Raw genomic sequence first — 19065 nt, 5'->3', positions numbered from 1 at the left:
CATTATTATTATTTTTATTAATAATCCAAAATCTACAAACACATTGCGTATTACTGTCAATTGATGAGAGAAAAAAATACGTTTAATGTTTTATTAATAGAAAAAGTGTTATTCACAAATCATGTAGAAATTCATGTCTGCCAATTTAAGATATTAGGTTACATTTTATTTTGAGGTGTCATTTTTACAGTGTAATTATATAGTTAAGTACTTAGTAATATTAATTAACAACGTACTTACTATAGGGTTAGGGTTGGATTAGAGTTTGGTTGAGGGTTGCATGTAATTTTGCATAATTTGTAGTTATCAAAATGGTAAGTAGATGCAACATATATAACAATGACACTGTAAAATAGTGTTATCAGATCTTCTACTAAAGATTACAAGCCATCTTAATGCTGATAGTGTGCCAATAATTACTTATGTAACTGGAAAGTATGTTTAATGATCAATGGAAGGCATGTGTTGTCAGAAACAAAATCCACTGATTTATTTGTACTGCAAAATTCAGACTTTTAACAAACATTGCATCCATAATCTTTGCATAAAACAAGACATTGTAAAGTTCCATTTCCAGAACGACTGTCCTGCAGCCAAGACATATTGACCTGCCATCATATTCCTCACACACATCACATTCAAACCACACAGTAACAGACAGCAATGAGGACAGCAGGGAGGCTTATTTGGTGTTGGTGGTAATAAAGTGTCTTCGTTCTCAGTATATTTCTTCTTTCAAACTTCGATACAGGCAGCAGGTAAAAATCATCCCTACAATCTGGAACAGACAGAAAAGGTTAATGGTTGAAATATCTGATGTCACAAAAAAAGGAGTAAAACAATTTATATCAGAGATGTTCACCTGAATAAATGCAATCCCAAGACCCACTGAGCCCAGAATCAGCAGATGCTGAAGAATAAACTCCTCTAGTTTGGATATACAACCACCCTGAGAGACATAAAAAAGAGTTATGCTGATTTGCTGCTCAAGGAACATTTCTAATTATTATCAATAATAAAAACAGTTTTTGCTGCTTATTATTTTTTGTGGGAAATGTAAAACACTATCACTCAAGTTTGGGGTAAAAGTGACAGTAACAACATTTATAATGTTACAAAATATTTACCTAAATATGCAATGAAGAGTCTGAGATCTCAATATTAACTCAAACATTTATCATCAAATTCTTTCAAAGCCAAATTATTAGGTAAGTTGATACTTAAATAAAGCATAATTAAGAACTGCATAAGCAATAACAGAGAAATAAAATTATATGGTCAGTTCTGTCATGACAACTCTTTAATTGTTAACAGCAGCAGCAATAACTAACAGTATTAATAACCAACAGTAGCGGCAATAACAGTATCAGCAATAACAGTAATAGCAGCAGTAACAGTAATAGCCAACAGCAGCAGCAGTAACAGTAATAGCCAACAGCAGCAGCAGTAACAGCAGCAGCAGTAACAGTAATAACCAACAGCAGCAGCAGTAACAGTAATAACCAACAGCAGCAGCAATAACAGTTAGGGCTGTCATTTAATAAAAAAAATCAAATTCGAACGGATATCAAATAGCAAGCAATACATTTGAATATATTCAGGTGTTCTGCTGCTGCTGTTACTGTTATTGCTGCTTCTGTTGGTTATTGCTGCTACTGTTATTGCTGCTGTTACTGTTATTGCTGCCTCTGTTGGTTATTGCTGCTACTGTTATTGCTGCTGTTACTGTTATTGCTGCCTCTGTTGGTTATTGCTGTTACTGTTATTGCTGCTTCTGTTGGTTATTACTGTTGTTGCTGTTCCTGTTATTGCTGCTTCTGTTGGTTATTGCTGCTTCTGTTGGTTATTACTGTTGTTGCTGTTCCTGTTATTGCTGCTTCTGTTGGTTATTGCTGCTTCTGTTGGTTATTACTGTTATTGTTGCTGTTCCTGTTATTGCTGCTTCTGTTGGTTATTGCTGCTTCTGTTGGTTATTACTGTTAGTGTTGCTGTTCCTGTTATTGCTGCCTCTGTTGGTTATTTCTGTTACTACTGTTATTGCTGCTTCTGTTACTGTTATTGCTGATTCTCTTGGTTATCACTTTTATTGCTACTGTTATTGCTGCTGCTGTTATTGCTGTTACTGTTATTGCTGCTGTTACTGTTATTGTTACTGTTGTTATTGCTGTTACTGTTATTGCTGCTTCGGTTGTTCATTACTGTTATTGCTACAGCTACTGTTATTGCTGCTACTGTTGATTATTACTGCTGCTGCTGCTGTTATTGCTGTTACTGTTATTGCTGCTGCTGTTAGTTATTGCTGTTACTGTTATTGCTGCTACTGTTGCTTATTACTGTTACTGCTGCTGTTGGTTATTACTGCTACTGTTATTGCTGCTGCTGTTGGTTATTACTGCTACTGTTATTGCTTCTGCTGCTGATTATTACTGCTACTGTTATTGCTGCTGCTGTTTTTGAGGTTATTGCTGCTGCTGTTGTTTATTTCTGCTACTGTTGATTATTACTGTTACTGCTGCTGTTGGTTATTACTCCTACTGTTATTGCTGCTGCTGTTATTGCTGTTACTGTTACTGCTGCTGTTGGTTATTACTGCTACTGTTATTGCTGCTGCTGTTACTATTATTGTTGCTGCTGTTACTGTTATTGCTGCTGCTGTTGGTTATTACTGCTACTGTTATTGCTGCTGCTGTTACTGTTATTGCTGCTGCTGTTGGTTATTACTGCTACTGTTATTGCTGCTGTTACTGTTATTGCTGCTGCTGTTGGTTATTACTGCTACTGTTTTTGCTGCTGTTACTGTTATTGCTGCTGCTGTTGGTTATTACTGCTACTGTTATTGCTGCTGCTGTTGGTTATTACTGCTTCTGTTATTGCTGCTGTTATTGCTGCTGCTGTTGGTTATTACTGCTACTGTTATTGCTGCTGTTATTGCTGCTGCTGTTGGTTATTACTGCTTCTGTTCTTGCTGCTGTTATTGCTGCTGCTGTTGGTTATTACTGCTACTGTTATTGCTGCTGTTATTGCTGCTGCTGTTGGTTATTACTGCTACTGTTATTGCTGCTGTTATTGCTGCTGCTGTTGGTTATTACTGCTTCTGTTATTGCTGCTGTTATTGCTGCTGCTGTTGGTTATTACTGCTACTGTTATTGCTGCTGTTATTGCTGCTGCTGTTGGTTATTACTGCTACTGTTATTGCTGCTGTTATTGCTGTTGCTGTTGGTTATTACTAGTGCTGCAACGACGCGTCGACGTCATCGATTACGTCGACTACAAAAATACGTCGACGTGCGTGTAATGCGTCGACGCGTCACACTGTTTGTATACATCTCGCCTAATGCATACAGGGAATGGAGAAACTTGCATTCTATCACAAAAACAGAGACCACTGTTATCAAAAGTATGGGAATACTTTAAACAGAGGACAAATAAAATGGCCCTTTGTTCCCTTTGCAAAACCGATATGGTGTACCACGGCAGCACAACTGCGATGCGCGAGCACCTCAGAGGAAAACATCTCGGCGCTCTCCGGTGTTACAGTTTAACTGGTTTCCGTGTGATCTGGTGACTAACTTCCTGGTTCAGGTCGGATATTCTTGCGCTTGCGGCATTCTGAAAAGTTGAGATGTTTTTAACTCGATGCGGTGCGGACGAGCCTGGAAAAAAACGAGCGCGTCGCTTCCATTATCTGCTTGTTAAGTCATGACGTAAGGAACGCCGCTTCTGGGTCCAAGCCTCAACTCGTTTCACTTGAGAATGCCATTGACGCCCGTTTATGAGCGCTATTTATTCATATTAAACATCAAACGTTTAAAAAAGTTTAACATTTGAAATACTTACAGTCTGCACAACAGTCTCTGTGCTCACAGCGCCACATACATTAATATTTTAACGATTTAAAAAAGATGAATCACTCTCTGGCCATCTGGAATATTGGTGTGGAGAAAAAGGTTATGATTATAGCTTTTTTTTGTAGTATTACACCACATTGTGGGTGTATATTAGCACCTTTTGTAGTTTTTCTTGTGGTATAAGATAGAGCGTTTGGACCTGGAAGCGCTGCCGCGTGATATCAGCCTTAACAACAGCGCGCTTATCGCGCGGCTACATTGGAAATTAACTTGAGCGCGCAAAAGACGTGATTATGTGAACGGCCCCTTAAAAGACAGCGCGCCGCGAGACAACAGTCACAAACCACCGAGCTACCCCGAATCAGCTCCAGATCTCTGGAAACCGTGCTAAACCATAGCAGAACCCTGACTACATTTTATGGTTTGTGATGCTAAAGAACATTTCATGACGTCTCAGACAACTGTAAATGTATGGCTACTGTGATTTAATTATAAACGCTATGATAAACTCATATTTACCATAGTAAAATAATTTTCTTTGCCTCTTTATTATTTAAATACTGTAAAAATGAATACAGGTTGAAATATTATATAAGAAGTTGTACCTATATATTATTTTGTAAAGTTACCCAAAGGATTCATGAGCTAATTACAAAAAAAGAACATTATATTAATTATTTATTGTAATAAAAATAATCGTTAGATTAGTCGACTAATCGAAAAAAATAATCGTTAGATTAGTCGACAGAAAAAATAATCGTTAGTTGCAGCTCTAGTTATTACTGCTTCTGTTATTGCTGCTGTTATTGCTGCTGCTGTTGGTTATTACTGCTAGTTATTGCTGCTGCTGTTACTGTTACTGTTATTGCTGCTGCTGTTGGTTATTACTGCTACTGTTATTGCTGCTGCTGTTGGTTATTACTGCTACTGTTATTGCTGCTGCTGTTGGTTATTACTGCTACTGTTATTGCTGCTGCTGTTACTGTTATTGCTGCTGCTGTTGGTTATTACTGCTAGTTATTGCTGCTGCTGTTGGTTATTACTGCTACTGTTATTGCTGCTGCTGTTGATTATTACTGCTACTGTTATTGCTGCTGCTGTTGGTTATTACTGCTACTGTTATTGCTGCTGCTGTTGGTTATTACTGCTACTGTTATTGCTGCTGCTGTTGATTATTACTGCTACTGTTATTGCTGCTGCTGTTGATTATTACTGCTACTGTCATTGCTGCTGCTGCTGCTGTTACTGTTATTGCTGCTGCTGTTGATTATTACTGCTACTGTTATTGCTGCTGCTGCTGTTACTGTTATTGCTGCTGCTGTTGATTATTACTGCTACTGTTATTGCTGCTGCTGCTGTTACTGTTATTGCTGCTGCTGTTGATTATTACTGCTACTGTTATTGCTGCTGCTGCTGTTACTGTTATTGCTGCTGCTGTTGATTATTACTGCTACTGTTATTGCTGCTGCTGCTGTTACTGTTATTGCTGCTTCTGTTGTAGGGCCCTATAATTTCCGCGATCACGGAATCGCGGACGGAATCGCGGAATTGGCATATTAACGCGAAATCTGCATATAAACGCGGAATCTAGTGTTAACGCAGATTTCCCCGGAATTGTACATATTTGTAATGAAATTCTGTGTCGTGTGGGTTAAGAACGTATGTCTGAGGAAAGTGCAGACGGGGGGAAGCAAATCTCCGCGACACAACCCCTCCCGTCGGCAGCGAAAAAGTTAAGAAACTCAACGCTAACGGCGGTTTCACACTGCACGCGCAGGCAGCTTTGCGTATGGAGAGCGGGAGCCGCGCGCTCGTTGTGCTCAGGCAGCATTGGCCGCGCGCGCAGCTGAACCGCGGCTCGTGTATTGCACAGACAGACAAATATTGTCCATTCTGTCAGATTTTCCGGTGTTCTGCTCGACCCCTGTCATCTCGTGCTTTGATTTATAATGGGCACATTAGGCAGCAATGCATATCTGCTGCAAATGCGACCGTTTTCCCCTCTGTTAGTCTGTTCCAAACATGCATTTAACATGCTGTAGCCTATGGGTAGTTTACATGATAAGTAACCTTAAAGTTAAAATTAAGCATCTAGTTTTAATCATTTAAAGGGGCCTTTGAAGTTGGGGGAAAAACTTCTGGCAGTGTTGTGTTTTCGTGTATTTTTATTTTTCACAGCTCTGGATATCATAATGGTGATTGTTAAACACACAGAACAATTCACTACATGATTTCATGGTGAAATGTTATTTTTTAATGTTAATTTTCAGCTTTAAATGTTTTACTTAATAGTACTGTATGTAAAAGATGATTCTTATGATTTTTTTTTTTTAGTTCTTTTTAAAAAAAAAATACTTGAAAGAAAAAGCTACTGGAGCACTTTCATTTTAACTTATATAAACTATTATAATTTATTTTACCGGAAAGTTTAAAGCTAATAACCATTAATATTTGAAGTACTTGAAGTGCAGTGTTATGCCAAATATCATATTTGTCCTAAAAAGTAAATGTGATGTTTGTTACCTCAGTAAATTTAAGGTCATTCCTATTTTTTCCTCAGTAAATTTAAGGTCATTCCTATTTTATGCTGCTGCTGTTGATTATTACTGCTACTGTTATTGCTGCTGCTGTTGGTTATTACTGCTACTGTTATTGCTGCTGCTGTTGATTATTACTGCTACTGTTATTGCTGCTGCTGTTGATTATTACTGCTACTGTTATTGCTGCTGCTGTTGATTATTACTGCTACTGTTATTGCTGCTGCTGTTGGTTATTACAGCTACTGTTATTGCTGCTGCTGTTACTGTTATTGCTGCTGCTGTTGATTATTACTGCTGCTGTTACTGTTATTGCTGCTGCTGTTGATTATTACTGCTACTGTTATTGCTGCTGCTGTTGGTTATTACTGCTATTGTTATTGCTGCTGCTGTTGATTATTACTGCTACTGTTATTGCTGCTGCTGTTGGTTATTACTGCTACTGTTATTGCTGCTGCTGTTACTGTTATTGCTGCTGCTGTTACTGTTATTGCTGCTGCTGTTGGTTATTACTGCTACTGTTATTGCTGCTGCTGTTGATTATTACTGCTACTGTTATTGCTGCTGCTGTTGATTATTACTGCTACTGTTATTGCTGCTGCTGTTGATTATTACTGCTACTGTTATTGCTGCTGCTGTTGATTATTACTGCTACTGTTATTGCTGCTGCTGCTGTTACTGTTATTGCTGCTTCTGTTGATTATTACTGCTACTGTTATTGCTGCTGCTGCTGTTACTGTTATCGCTGCTTCTGTTGGTTATTACTGCTACTGTTATTGCTGCTGCTGTTGATTATTACTGCTACTGTTATTGCTGCTGCTGTTGATTATTACTGCTACTGTTATTGCTGCTGCTGCTGCTGTTACTGTTATGGCTGCTGCTGTTACTGTTATTGCTGCTGCTGTTGGTTATTACTGCTACTGTTATTGCTGCTGCTGTTGGTTATTACTGCTACTGTTATTGCTACTGCTGTTGATTATTACTGCTACTGTTATTGCTGCTGCTGTTAATTATTACTGCTACTGTTATTGCTGCTGCTGTTGATTATTGCTGCTGCTGCTGTTACTGTTATCGCTGCTTCTGTTGGTTATTACTGCTACTGTTATTGCTGCTGCTGTTGATTATTACTGCTACTGTTATTGCTGCTGCTGTTGATTATTACTGCTACTGTTATTGCTGCTGCTGCTGCTGTTACTGTTATTGCTGCTGCTGTTGATTATTACTGCTACTATTATTGCTGCTGCTGCTGTTACTGTTATTGCTGCTGCGGTTGATTATTACTGCTACTATTATTGCTGCTGCTGCTGTTACTGTTATTGCTGCTGCTGTTGGTTATTACTGCTACTGTTATTGCTGCTGCTGTTGGTTATTACTGCTACTGTTATTGCTGCTGCTGTTATTGCTGCTGCTGTTGGTTATTACTGCTACTGTTATTGCTGCTGCTGTTGGTTATTACTGTTACTGTTATTGCTGCTGCTGTTGGTTATTACTGCTACTGTTATTGCTGTTACTGTTGCTGCTGTTATTGCTTCTGATGTTGGTTATTGCTGCTGCTGCAGAGCAATTACATGACTTGCTACTGCCAATACCCAATATGCTGCTGCTAAAATATATCATACACGAATTACCTATAGCAGATCTATACAGGTGGAGATCGGGAAGGTGGAGGGTCTCTAAAAGTGTGCAGCAACTACTACAGAAAATGCTGACTGCTGACCAGTATTTGAAAGTTCAGCAGTGAGCTTTTTGGCTACTGATGCAAAATGAACCAATAAGCTGTGCCCTATTCATAGATGCCACCTACGTCACTACCAAATAGAACACGGCCATATTTATGACCGATCTCGCCCGGTGGGCACCCAAACTTCCCATTTGAATGAGAGAGAGAGACAGAGATACCTGGAGAAAATAACTATTTCAGGCTCCGATTCTTATTTGCTACCCAGTTTTTTTGGTCCATTATTATATATAATATATCTTGTAAATAACCCCTCCCCATACAGTAGGGATCGCTTGAAGGCTTTCAAGAGTACCAATGCATATCAATATGCTGGCTGGGCTCATATTATCCCCCATACAGTTCCAGATGCAGAATTTGACTAAACCTCTTCTACTTCTGCTGCCTTAGATGTAATTTTCTGGGTCTTAAAAGAGTCTGCATTTGTGATATATGTATTTCATGCAAAACACACTTGCTGGATGCATTTAAATTTACTCTAAGTATGCGTTTTTTTCACCTATCACATGCGCACTTCAATAAGCCGACAGAAAGCAGGTTAGTGCTTTTTACATCAGGCCTGCAGTACCCCTTTCAGAAACTGAAGCCTTCGCGCCTCGATCGCCCCCCGGTGACTGGTCCCAGTATAGCCGCCCCTCTGTGTTTTCTAATGGACGCGAGGCAAACTAAATTATAAAATTACACCTTAAATATTTTTAAATAAGTTAGTTTATGTCATTGAAGGCAGTTATCATCAGGATGATTTCATTTCAAGTGTTCATTTTTAAAATAAGTTTAGTTTTACTTAGTTATCTGATGCTATTAAAACGGGGGGTGTGATGTCATGATTGACAGCTGAGATTGACGGCTTCTCTGAGTGAAGTTGTCACTGAGGCACTAACAGACTTTTTTCGGGATTTTTGGGAGCACATTCGAGCTTTAGCTTTTTCCGCATTCGGAAACGGATGATGTCAAGTCGTCAATATTTTTTTACGTCTATGGTTTACATGCATGCCGTGCAAAATCGGGTAAGAGGCAAAAAACTACCTGTTCCGACCGGTTTATGCTTACGCCGTTTATGACCTTACTTTAATAAAAGAAAACGTGTTACCCCGTTTACAAGACCATACTCTATACATTTTCTGCTTATTAGGCATTATCGGAACGTGCATGTAAACGCACCCGCTGTCAGTGTAGTTAAATTAGTGGGCTTGAATCAAAACCGAATCTCCCTAACTTTTTCTGAACCATTTTTGATTAAATGAAAACATCAAAGTATAAAGTAAAGCCTCCATAAAAAGAACATACCAAAAGTATACAATCATCCATTCATTCAGAAACATACAACATCGTCCCTTTATGATAGTACAGGAAGTAGGCTATGAAATAATATTTATTATTTAACAGTTTGTTCTTCATAAAATAAAATAAAAATACCAGTTCGGGGTTCCTCTTTCGGCTGTTGTTGCAGCCAACTGCACAACATATTGCAGGCATTACTGAGACCGTCGGTTGTAAATATGGCGGCGAAAAGCTACAGCGACATCATGTGACCCGAATGAATAGAGAATGATTTGATTACACGCAGATTGAGTTAAGGGCCAATCAGCCTGGGCCATCTAGAGTTTCATGACAGAACTTTGTATTTATCTTAATGTACCTCCACTTTGTAGATGTTGGATGGGTGGTCTCTGAGTCCACAGCGCTCTGTGGGGGTCTTGCAGCAGCTGTCGGGCACCAGGCGTCTGTCAGCACCAGGCGTCTGTATCCAGGCCCCGTCCCTCCAGTCCGCTGAGCTGTTACTGCCACAACACTTCAGCTGCATCGTAAAACAGATGGAGAGGGAGGGAGCGCGGGAACAAGAAAAGAGTTTATTCTTGTGATGGGTGGATTGTTTTCCCATGGGCTCGTGGTGTCTGATGTTATGATGCATAAACTCACATGCTCACAGACTGAGAAATTCTGTTCAAAAGCCTTCATTGTCATGATATTCTAAGATTATAAATTTTAATGCTGTTGAAAGGAGTTCATTGCATAATTATAGTTAAAGGTCCTGTTCTTCGCGATTCCATCTTTCAAACTTTAGTTAGTGTGTAATGTTGCTGTTAGAGCATAAATAATACCTGTAAAATTATAAAGCTCAAAGTTCAATGACAAGCGAGATATTTTATTTAACAGAAGTTCCCTTTCAAAGCCTACAGCGAACGGCCGGTTTGGACTACACCTCTGCACTTCCTGCTGTAATGACGTCACTAGAACCGTTTGTTGACGAACCCTCCGCCCACAAGAACACGCAAAATAGGGGGCGTGGTCTTGTTGCTCTCCCACGTGGAGAAGAGCGCGCATTCAGCGCTGCAATCTCCCCGTTATGGTAAGAGGCGGGACCTTTCCGGGCAAAGTGCGCTAAGCTGTTGTCCAATCACAACACGGGAAGCGCTGGCCCAATCAGCTAAGGTTGCTAAGGTGTTCTGGGAAGGTTTGATGACATGCAACAGTGCTTGCCCTCTTTTTAAGCAGCCTTGGTTTCCCATAGGGATTTTAACAAGTCTTCCTTAAAGTGTTATGAACCAAACCAATCAGCTACAAGGTTTTATTTTAATAAAAAAATATTTGAAAATTGGACAAAGACAAAGGTACTGTTTACTTAACAGCTTTTAGGTTGGAGACAACTACAATCCCATGATAAAGCATTGCATACAACATTTTCAAACTACTAATTTTAAGTCGTTGATTAAAAAGCAATATATTTGAAGTTTACGGCATATATTTATTTAAGGGTTATGAGAGTGTAGAGAGTCATTCGCAGAGCATCGACCGATAGAAAGAAAAATAACTGTCTTACGTCTTGCTGGAGTTTGTCGATGGCTCTCGTGATGTGATCTTGTCCAGGTTGCTGGTAGTTTTCCACCATCCTCTCTTTCAGATCGGCTCTCAGCTCAGCGTTCAGCTGCAGTCACAGATAAATCCATCAGACCACAATCTATATCTATAAATCATATTCTATAGAGCAAACTCTGTTTTCATAGATACAAAGTAAAGTCCCATATATTTAAGGAATCATCCAAAATGAAAATTCTCTCATTATTTACTCACCCTCATCTTATTCCAAACCTAATGTTATTATTTTCCTCAGAACATGGAAGAATGTTCACACACAGCCCCGGAAAACATAACCGCATACTGGTTTAGATTGACATGAGGATGAGTAAATTACAGCCATTTTATTTCTGAATGAGCTATTGAAGTAAAAATCTAACTAGCTAACTTTTTGTCTACATAATTGTTTACCTGGTAGCAGAGAGGAAAACACTGGAGGAAGAGGAGGAAAAGAAGGAAGAAGACAAAGGGTTTTATAAAGATGGAAAAGCAGGAAAGTGGATGAGGAGCATGCAAACATACAGCACTCGACATGTGTATGTGGGTTTAATGTGAATCTGAGGAGAATATTGGATTAGATGGCATATTACGTTCCCATGTTCTTCCACATTCGCATACATAAGGACGTTGAAAATGGGGCATACAGCCATACACACATCTAACAGGATAAGGGAGAATTCACCCAAATTGAACTGATAGAAATATAGCATTTATTCCTCATCCCGAATGTGCGTTTACCTCCTGATAATAGATGTAGGCCAAAATTCCAGCTGTGATCTCCAGTAGGAAGATGAACAACAACAGGACAAAGAACTGTAGAGACAAAAAGGTTTGAAACTTTCAATGATAAACATATTTGGACACCAGGTCCGAGGGTGAGTAGATAATGACAAACTTAAATTGCGTTGTCCATGAGCTGCTGAACAAGAGAAGAAATGGCATCTGAGGAATTTTACACAGCTGATAAAGGTCAAAAGCACAATTAATTTTCTCTCTGCCTGTGTTTGTTCTGTTTTTTCCCTCTGTTTTCTGTCCTTCCCCAGCCCACCACTCTCATTTCATTCCTCTATTCTGCATTCACTCCCTTCTCATTCCTCTATACTCCCTATCTCTCTCTCTGCTGCCCGTCATTCCTCAGCTGTGACTCAGTTTCTAAGTCTGACCTCTTAAAGAGACACACGTCTGTATTTAAATTAGATACGATGACAGCTTTGACACAACTAAGAGACACACACAGTATAAGCACGATCAAACTAAATTAGAAAGCACAATAAAGTCACATTAATGTGTCTCATGTTTCCAGAATAAGTCCTGGCATCTGTGTGCAGGATCCCACATGGTCTAAATCTGCCTACTATAATCCGATGTTTACAGTACTCAAAATATTTCACTCAAAGTAAAGTCTAGCAGGGGCTTTTGTGATGACTCTTATCACAGGCTGCACATAGATAGATGATTCAGCTAAAAGTTTCCAGAAGAATTTATAGTGTGAAGTCCTATAAGCCACTTCCTTCCAAGTTAAAATGGCCTTTGAAGGTTGTGTTTCCTAAGACAAGAACAACTATTGTCCGACTTCAGTTGTGTCCCAAATTACACACTTTACACTTACACACTGTACATATTATGCACTTACTATGTTCTCACCCGTGTAGTGTATGAATTTTATTTTGTCATTCAACATCATAGTCTCTAGGAAATTAAGCCTGCAACTGTTGAGTTTCATAATGTTTTTTATTTATGATTTTATGGTACTAAATTATATTTATCACTTTTTGAACATGGACCTGAAAATGAAATTTCTTGAATGCTTTGGAGCACTGACTTAAGTTTGGTCTCTTTTTAAGACACTTGGCCAACACTTGCTGAAGTGAAATTTTTGTATTTTATTTTTTATTATAAAAAAAAAATGCATAAATGCATTTGCAAATGCATATGAAATAGATATTTTCAAAATAGTTTTTACTCTAAAACGGTGAGAAAATAAAAGCTAAATAAATCTAAAGTTCTGTTTCAAATTTGAGGTTGATATCAAAAAAGAACTTTTTGGTAAGATTCTGTTTGTGTGCAGTACCAAACGCTTCCACTAGATGAAACTTTTCTCCCATTAATTTCCAATGTGCTCATTTTTGACCGCAAACAATCCAAGTGTGACTCTTTTTTTCAGGACCATTTAACCGCTTTGAATCATGTCTGTGATTTTAGTGTGTGTTCACATAACAAGTGCCAAAGCCTTTACCAAGTTTCGTACCAGTCCAATGAAGTAAGAAATTCTAAAAAAAAACAAAGCGTAAAGTTTTCGGTCAAAAAATATTGAACAGCACCAGAGGGTTTCGTTTTTATATGAAAAAATGTATAAAAATACTATTTTCAAATATATACGAATACATATTTTTAAAAACATGTTTTACTCTATGTTCACACTTGTAGTTCGGTTAGTTTGGTTCGTTTGGTCCGGACCAAAAAACAAAATATATAGTCCTGGTCCGCTCAGTGTTCACACTGGCATTTTTAACAGCGAACCTAAAGTTACCGAACCAAAGGCACAGGGAGACGCTCACAACCTGATTGGTCGGCTTATATGACGCAGGAGCTGCTTACCGAACATTCAAAACAATGCTGTGTGCTGGATTACACACGGTCATTTTATGCGTGTACATATGGCATTATTTTTACCCGCTGAGAACTCATGAAGAGCTCATAAAATGTTCAAAACATTCAAAACAGCAGCAGGATTTCCTCTGTTGTGCAGAAAAGAGACGGGCATCTCTTATGCAAAAGAGACGGCCGCTCTGTCGTCTGTATGGGCAACATTTGATGAGAAAAAGTAGGTATGCTTTTTGTGCGTTTTTTTCTAGCATTTTCGAAACATGCTCGTCTGACCAAATATTGATTTGGCACCTCCTCGTTGCTCCACGTTTGCCCTCTAACGTTAACGTTACTCATTTTGGATACACCGATCTTTCCGCGTCGTCAAATCAGCTGACTATGCGTCGCATCTTGTGACATTACGTCCGGTTTATGGTTTGTTTTTATGTCTTTGGTCCGTGATGCGTTCATATATCAATCGGACCGCACCAGAGTTCGTTTGGAAGCGGACCGAGACTCATCTTTTTAGCGCTCTCGGTCCGCTTGTTTGGTGCGCACCAGGGTTCGGATGGCAGCGGTCACATATATTCAAATGAACCGCACTAAACGAGCAACCGCACCAGGGTTCGTTTTAATCCAACCAAACATGACAAGTGTGAACAAACCCTAAAATTCCAAATACTCTAGTTCCAAATTTGAGGTTGATATCTCAAAAAATGAGCTATCAGTACGATTGTGTTTGGGCGCTGTACCAAACGCTTCTACTAGATGAAGGGTGAAACAGCACCAGAGAGTATATTTAATATCTGTTTGAATTTTCAGTGTGATTACACTATTGCAAAACGGCATAAGTTCGGGAATTGGGATGCACCTTTAGGGTTCGTTAACTGAAAAAAACACTAATTATAAATATTAAACTTTCCCATGTAACTTATCCCGCACTGTTATAAGTTAATAGGGGGTTGGGATGTTTTTTGACAGCAAGCAACTATCTAACAACCCAGAACATCCTAGCAACACTAAGAACACCCGATTCGTGGAGGAGACTAATGTGTGTGCTGTCAGTGGTCGCGTTACCCATGATGCTCTCTCACCACTATAAGAAGACCTCTTTGTTCCCTGATGGTGGCGCAGCAGCCCAGTATCCCGGTGAACATGACGACGGCACCCGCACCAATCAGGATGAAGGCAGCGATCATGTAAGTGCTGGAGGACAGAAGGCTGATGTAGTCGCTTTTATCCACCAGAGTCCATATCCCCACGGCCATCACAGCGCCCCCTGCCAACTGGGAGGACATTGTACTATAGTTTGTGCTGTAAATCTGGCCTCTTGTTTTTTTTCTCTCTACTTTTTCATTTGCATCAAAACCAGGGCCGGATTGAGACTCATTTTCAGCCCTGGAGTTTCATGCCTTAGACCGGCCCACTTTAGTTCACGACAGACTATATTAAAATAATGTGATTCCAACCTCAGAATATAAGTCTGCATAAGGTACACTATTCTCTACAGCCTTATAATTCTTTGTATTTTTGAAAAATATAATTTTCAATACAGTGCAAAAACAGTAGCTTAAGTTTTGTTTCACAGTGAAGATTTATTAGAACAGTAAATAACAGGACAGTATCAGAATCTCTTTTTTTTTTAAAGAATGAATATTCCTAAATATCCAAAAATTGAAATGAAGAAAAGATTATTTTTTTCTAATTCAGAAAACAAGTCAATTTCTTATGTCATTTCACTTGTCTAGTAAATGTATCTTGAATTAAGAATATTTAGATATTTAAACTGGAAACAAGTAAGATACTAAATTAGAAAAAAAAGAAATCAGTGATAATGTTTGCTTATTCACACACTATGGGACAATAGCAGTTTACCTGTGTTTCACAGTAAGAGCTAATCTCTTCACAACTGGGTCCTCGCTCGCTTTCTGACACTAAATGAAATTTGTTACATTTATTTCTCACCACAAATACCCCCTTTTTACAAAGCTTTTAAATCAAGTCACTCAGTTTCATTAATGAACCTAAATCATCAGGTATCATTATTATCTCAGGGCATTTTTCATTGAGCAGGGCTCTTCCTATTACTTATGAATGACAATCCTACCTGCCCATTCGGGTGTGTTGGGCTCATGACTGGAGCTTGGTAACGTTACTGGGCGTATGCTCTTCACTCTACACGCAAAACGGACTAGAGGCGGCTGCTGCTGAAGAGCTAAGAAACAGTTTGATACATGAACATGGTTTGCAGACAGCATTGTTTTGCGCGGTCGCATCTTGCACTGCTCCTAACTACCTTAACGGGATAATTACTTACCGGCCTCGTCGTCATCATTTGTTTTTTTGAGTAACAATGTGCACAGCTTAGAACATTTGGCCGCGTCAGTTTCCAGAGCCTTCTTATTTTTTTTTTTATTCTGGCCTTTTCAGCGCCGCCTTTGCGCTTCCTATTACCCATTTTTATCTGACTTTTTTATTTTGAGCAACTTTCAAGGCGCTGTATCGGGGGCGGGGCCAGGGAGTCAAAATATAATCACGTCATCATTAACCTGCAGGCTGCACTCTGTGAGAAAATATTAAGTAAAAAAGAGTGGGACTGCGGTAAAATAATAAATAAAAAGAGTTGGACCGCGGTAAAATAAAAAAGTGGGGCTGCTGTGAGTGCAGGCAGCCTGGGGACAGCATCCATAGTACAACCAAGTGCCATGACAACAACGGCCCTCGCGGCCACCAAAACAGACCGGCCCACCGGGAATTTTCCCGGTGCTCCCGATTAGCCAATCCGGGCCTGATCAAAACTGTTAAATGCTTAGAAAGGAAAACAGTTCTGACTGAGTTTCTTCTACAAAAAGAGATGGCAGCATAAACCAGTTTATGGTGGATTTAGCCATTTTTCCATCAGAAATAGCTAATAACGATCAAAACAGAGAACCGACTCACCCAAAAGAGAAGATTGAAGATGAACAGAAGATATTTAAGGCATATCGTCCCACAACTGTTGTTTTTGTCCTCCGCATCTGCCATCCTGAAACAGTAAAGAGGGTTTACAAACCCTTTCAAGATGGCATCCCCTCGACAGGTCTGAGAAAAACCATGAATCCAGCTTAACATCCCCTGAGAGGCCGGCCTTTATCTGCGACAGGACTAACCCTTCCTTTACACACAACATAGTTATATGATAGCACTGACATTTGTGAGGCAAAGTTCATTGAATTAAGAACACATTGAAGAACACATTTGGGTCATATTTCTCCATATTCCCAAATCATATGAGAGAAATAAAAAATAAATAATTTTATTTAATAAAAATGTAAAAGTATATTAAGTATTTTCTGCTCGCTAAAGCTGCATTTATTTGATAAAAAAAAAAAACAGTGATATTGTGAAATATTATAAAAATTTAAAACACCGGTAAGCGTTTTCTATTTGAATACATGTTGAAATGTAATGTATTCCTGTGATCAAAGCTGTATTTTCAGCATTATTACTCCAGTCTTCAGTATCACATGATCCTTCAGAAATCATTCTCATATAATGATCTGATGCTCAAGAAACATTATGTTAAAAACTGGCATTTTTCAGGATTCTTTGATGAACAAAGTTCAAAATAAACTAATAAAATAAAACAAAAATACAACTTTATAGAAAAATATAGAAAATATTTTATATATTCATATATGAAAGCATTTATTTTAATTTTCAATTTAATTTATTTTGAACATTATAAATGCCTTTTCTGTCACTTTTGATCAATTTAATGAAACTCTGCTGGATAAAAGTATTATTTATCATTTAATAACTAACTTTTTTACAGTAGTGCATATATAAAATATTTTCTATATGCAAAGTTGTATTTTTGTTTTATTTTATTAGTGTATTCATTTGACCTTGAAATGGAAAAAGTAGCAAAATATTGATATTTTGAGAGTAAATAAAAGTGCAGTAAAGCTGAGAGCGATGAGGAAACTGGGTGTGGATACGGGCCTGGGTCCAGGAAACTGAGCTCTACTACAGTGACTCACAGAGAGGGAGAAAGTTTTACTACTGTAACCTCACCCAGATCTGAGTAATGCCAACACGTCTCCAGTCTGGGAAACAGACGCCACTCGTCCTCAGACCAGCTGACACTGAGGGCTGTTGGTACACCTGCCTGTTTCTGACAGTAAACAAATACTATTTCAACTGCAGTATTTTATTCTGTTAATGAGGTGTTTTTGCTGATCCCTTTGTAGATCATCCATAATCACAAAAAAAAAAATATATATATATATATAATTTTTTTTTTTTTTCAACATTTACTTTCATGCTTAAACCTACAGTGTATGTTATTTTATAACTTTGTTTTGGGCAGCCAAATAATTTTTAAACTTAATTTTTTTTTTACTTAGGTTTTTTAGCTGGTGTCTTTGTATTTGTACAATAGTTGCTAAACGTCCACTTTATCTACTAAATTTGTGCTCTTAGGTCTTTTTAAAACATTTTGAATCCTGCATTACCTTTTCATATGGTATTTTCATACATTTTGACAACTTTTTTACCTGCAATATGCTCTTTAAATGTTTACAGCCTACACTATAATATAATATGTCATTTTATAAACTTGTCTTGGCCAGTCAAATAATAATATTTAAAATATTATTTTATTCAGTTAATCTTTTTTTTTTTTTGCTGATTCTTTTGTAATTGATCCTTAAAATATAACAATGTTTGAAAAATAACCTTTTTTTTAAAAATTATTTTAATATTTTCTTTAACTAAAGAGTATAATTTATGTTAGCCAAATGTGTCTGAATTGAGTTTGTCTTACACACAGATTATTACGAGTTTTTCAAAGCATCATCTGAGTCTCCTTTTAAATCCGTCACACCTCCTCACCATCTGAAGAATCTGAGGAATTTATTACAGATCCTATTCCTTGCAACTCACCGTGCATCAACATACAATAATCTAATTATAAAGCACATCATTCAGGTTTAAACACATATTATTTCAAAGTTTTTAAAGAAAAGCAAAAGTCTTCAAAAGGACAATGACGAACTGTTAGGTTATAACAGTAACCTACTTTGTGTAAAATTGAAGAAGAAAAAAAGTTAAGTAAAGATATTATAAACTCTTAAATCACGACATAATACACATACTGCCCATTTATGACATGCAAACGAAAGATTTCAAAGGACTAATAAAAGTACTCGTGTTTAGAATAACGCACCCACCTTAAGGACGTCTGAATTAATACCCCTGCCTCAGATCTCGTGTTTAAAACTATGTTTGAGGGTCCGCTTTTACTCCAGGTGTCCGTGTCCTTCTGTCCGTGTTTGCTGGGCACTGCTCGTGCTCGCCTCGCGCGCGTCACAGGGGGCTTCTGGGTGCCCGGGCGCGCGCAGCGAGTTCATGCCATACTGCGCACTGCGGTAATACCACAAAGCCTCGAGAGAGGGCGACGGAAGGCAAGTGACATTTGTTGCTCCAGTCCCAAAAAATAAGTACAGTATTTACTCTT

The 19065-nt window shown here is 38.3% G+C and overlaps 1 protein-coding gene across 4 annotated transcripts; it reads right to left on the bottom strand.

Annotated features, from left to right (window-relative positions):
- Positions 1 to 69: 69 nt before the first annotated feature.
- On the bottom strand, positions 70 to 18933 carry cd151 (CD151 molecule). 4 transcript variants are annotated; one of them, XM_067437106.1, is made up of 10 exons: positions 18779 to 18926; positions 17622 to 17721; positions 16506 to 16590; positions 14660 to 14851; positions 11718 to 11792; positions 11391 to 11411; positions 10945 to 11049; positions 9763 to 9921; positions 863 to 949; positions 70 to 778 (listed from the first exon to the last, which is right to left on the bottom strand). In XM_067437106.1, exons 3-10 carry the CDS (start codon positions 16587 to 16589, stop codon positions 719 to 721), a joined length of 783 nt encoding a protein of 260 aa, XP_067293207.1. In that variant the 5' UTR covers position 16590; positions 17622 to 17721; positions 18779 to 18926; the 3' UTR covers positions 70 to 718. The 4 variants fall into 4 exon arrangements, with proteins under 4 accessions (XP_067293207.1, XP_067293208.1, XP_067293206.1 ...); XM_067437107.1 differs by having other exon boundaries at positions 17622 to 17715; positions 18779 to 18914; XM_067437105.1 differs by lacking the exon at positions 17622 to 17721 and having other exon boundaries at positions 18779 to 18933.
- Positions 18934 to 19065: the final 132 nt, after the last annotated feature.

This window comes from Pseudorasbora parva, chromosome 25 (genome assembly GCF_024679245.1).
Source record: "Pseudorasbora parva isolate DD20220531a chromosome 25, ASM2467924v1, whole genome shotgun sequence".
NCBI lineage: Eukaryota > Metazoa > Chordata > Actinopteri > Cypriniformes > Gobionidae > Pseudorasbora > Pseudorasbora parva.
This window is presented reverse-complemented; position numbering and strand designations above follow the sequence as displayed.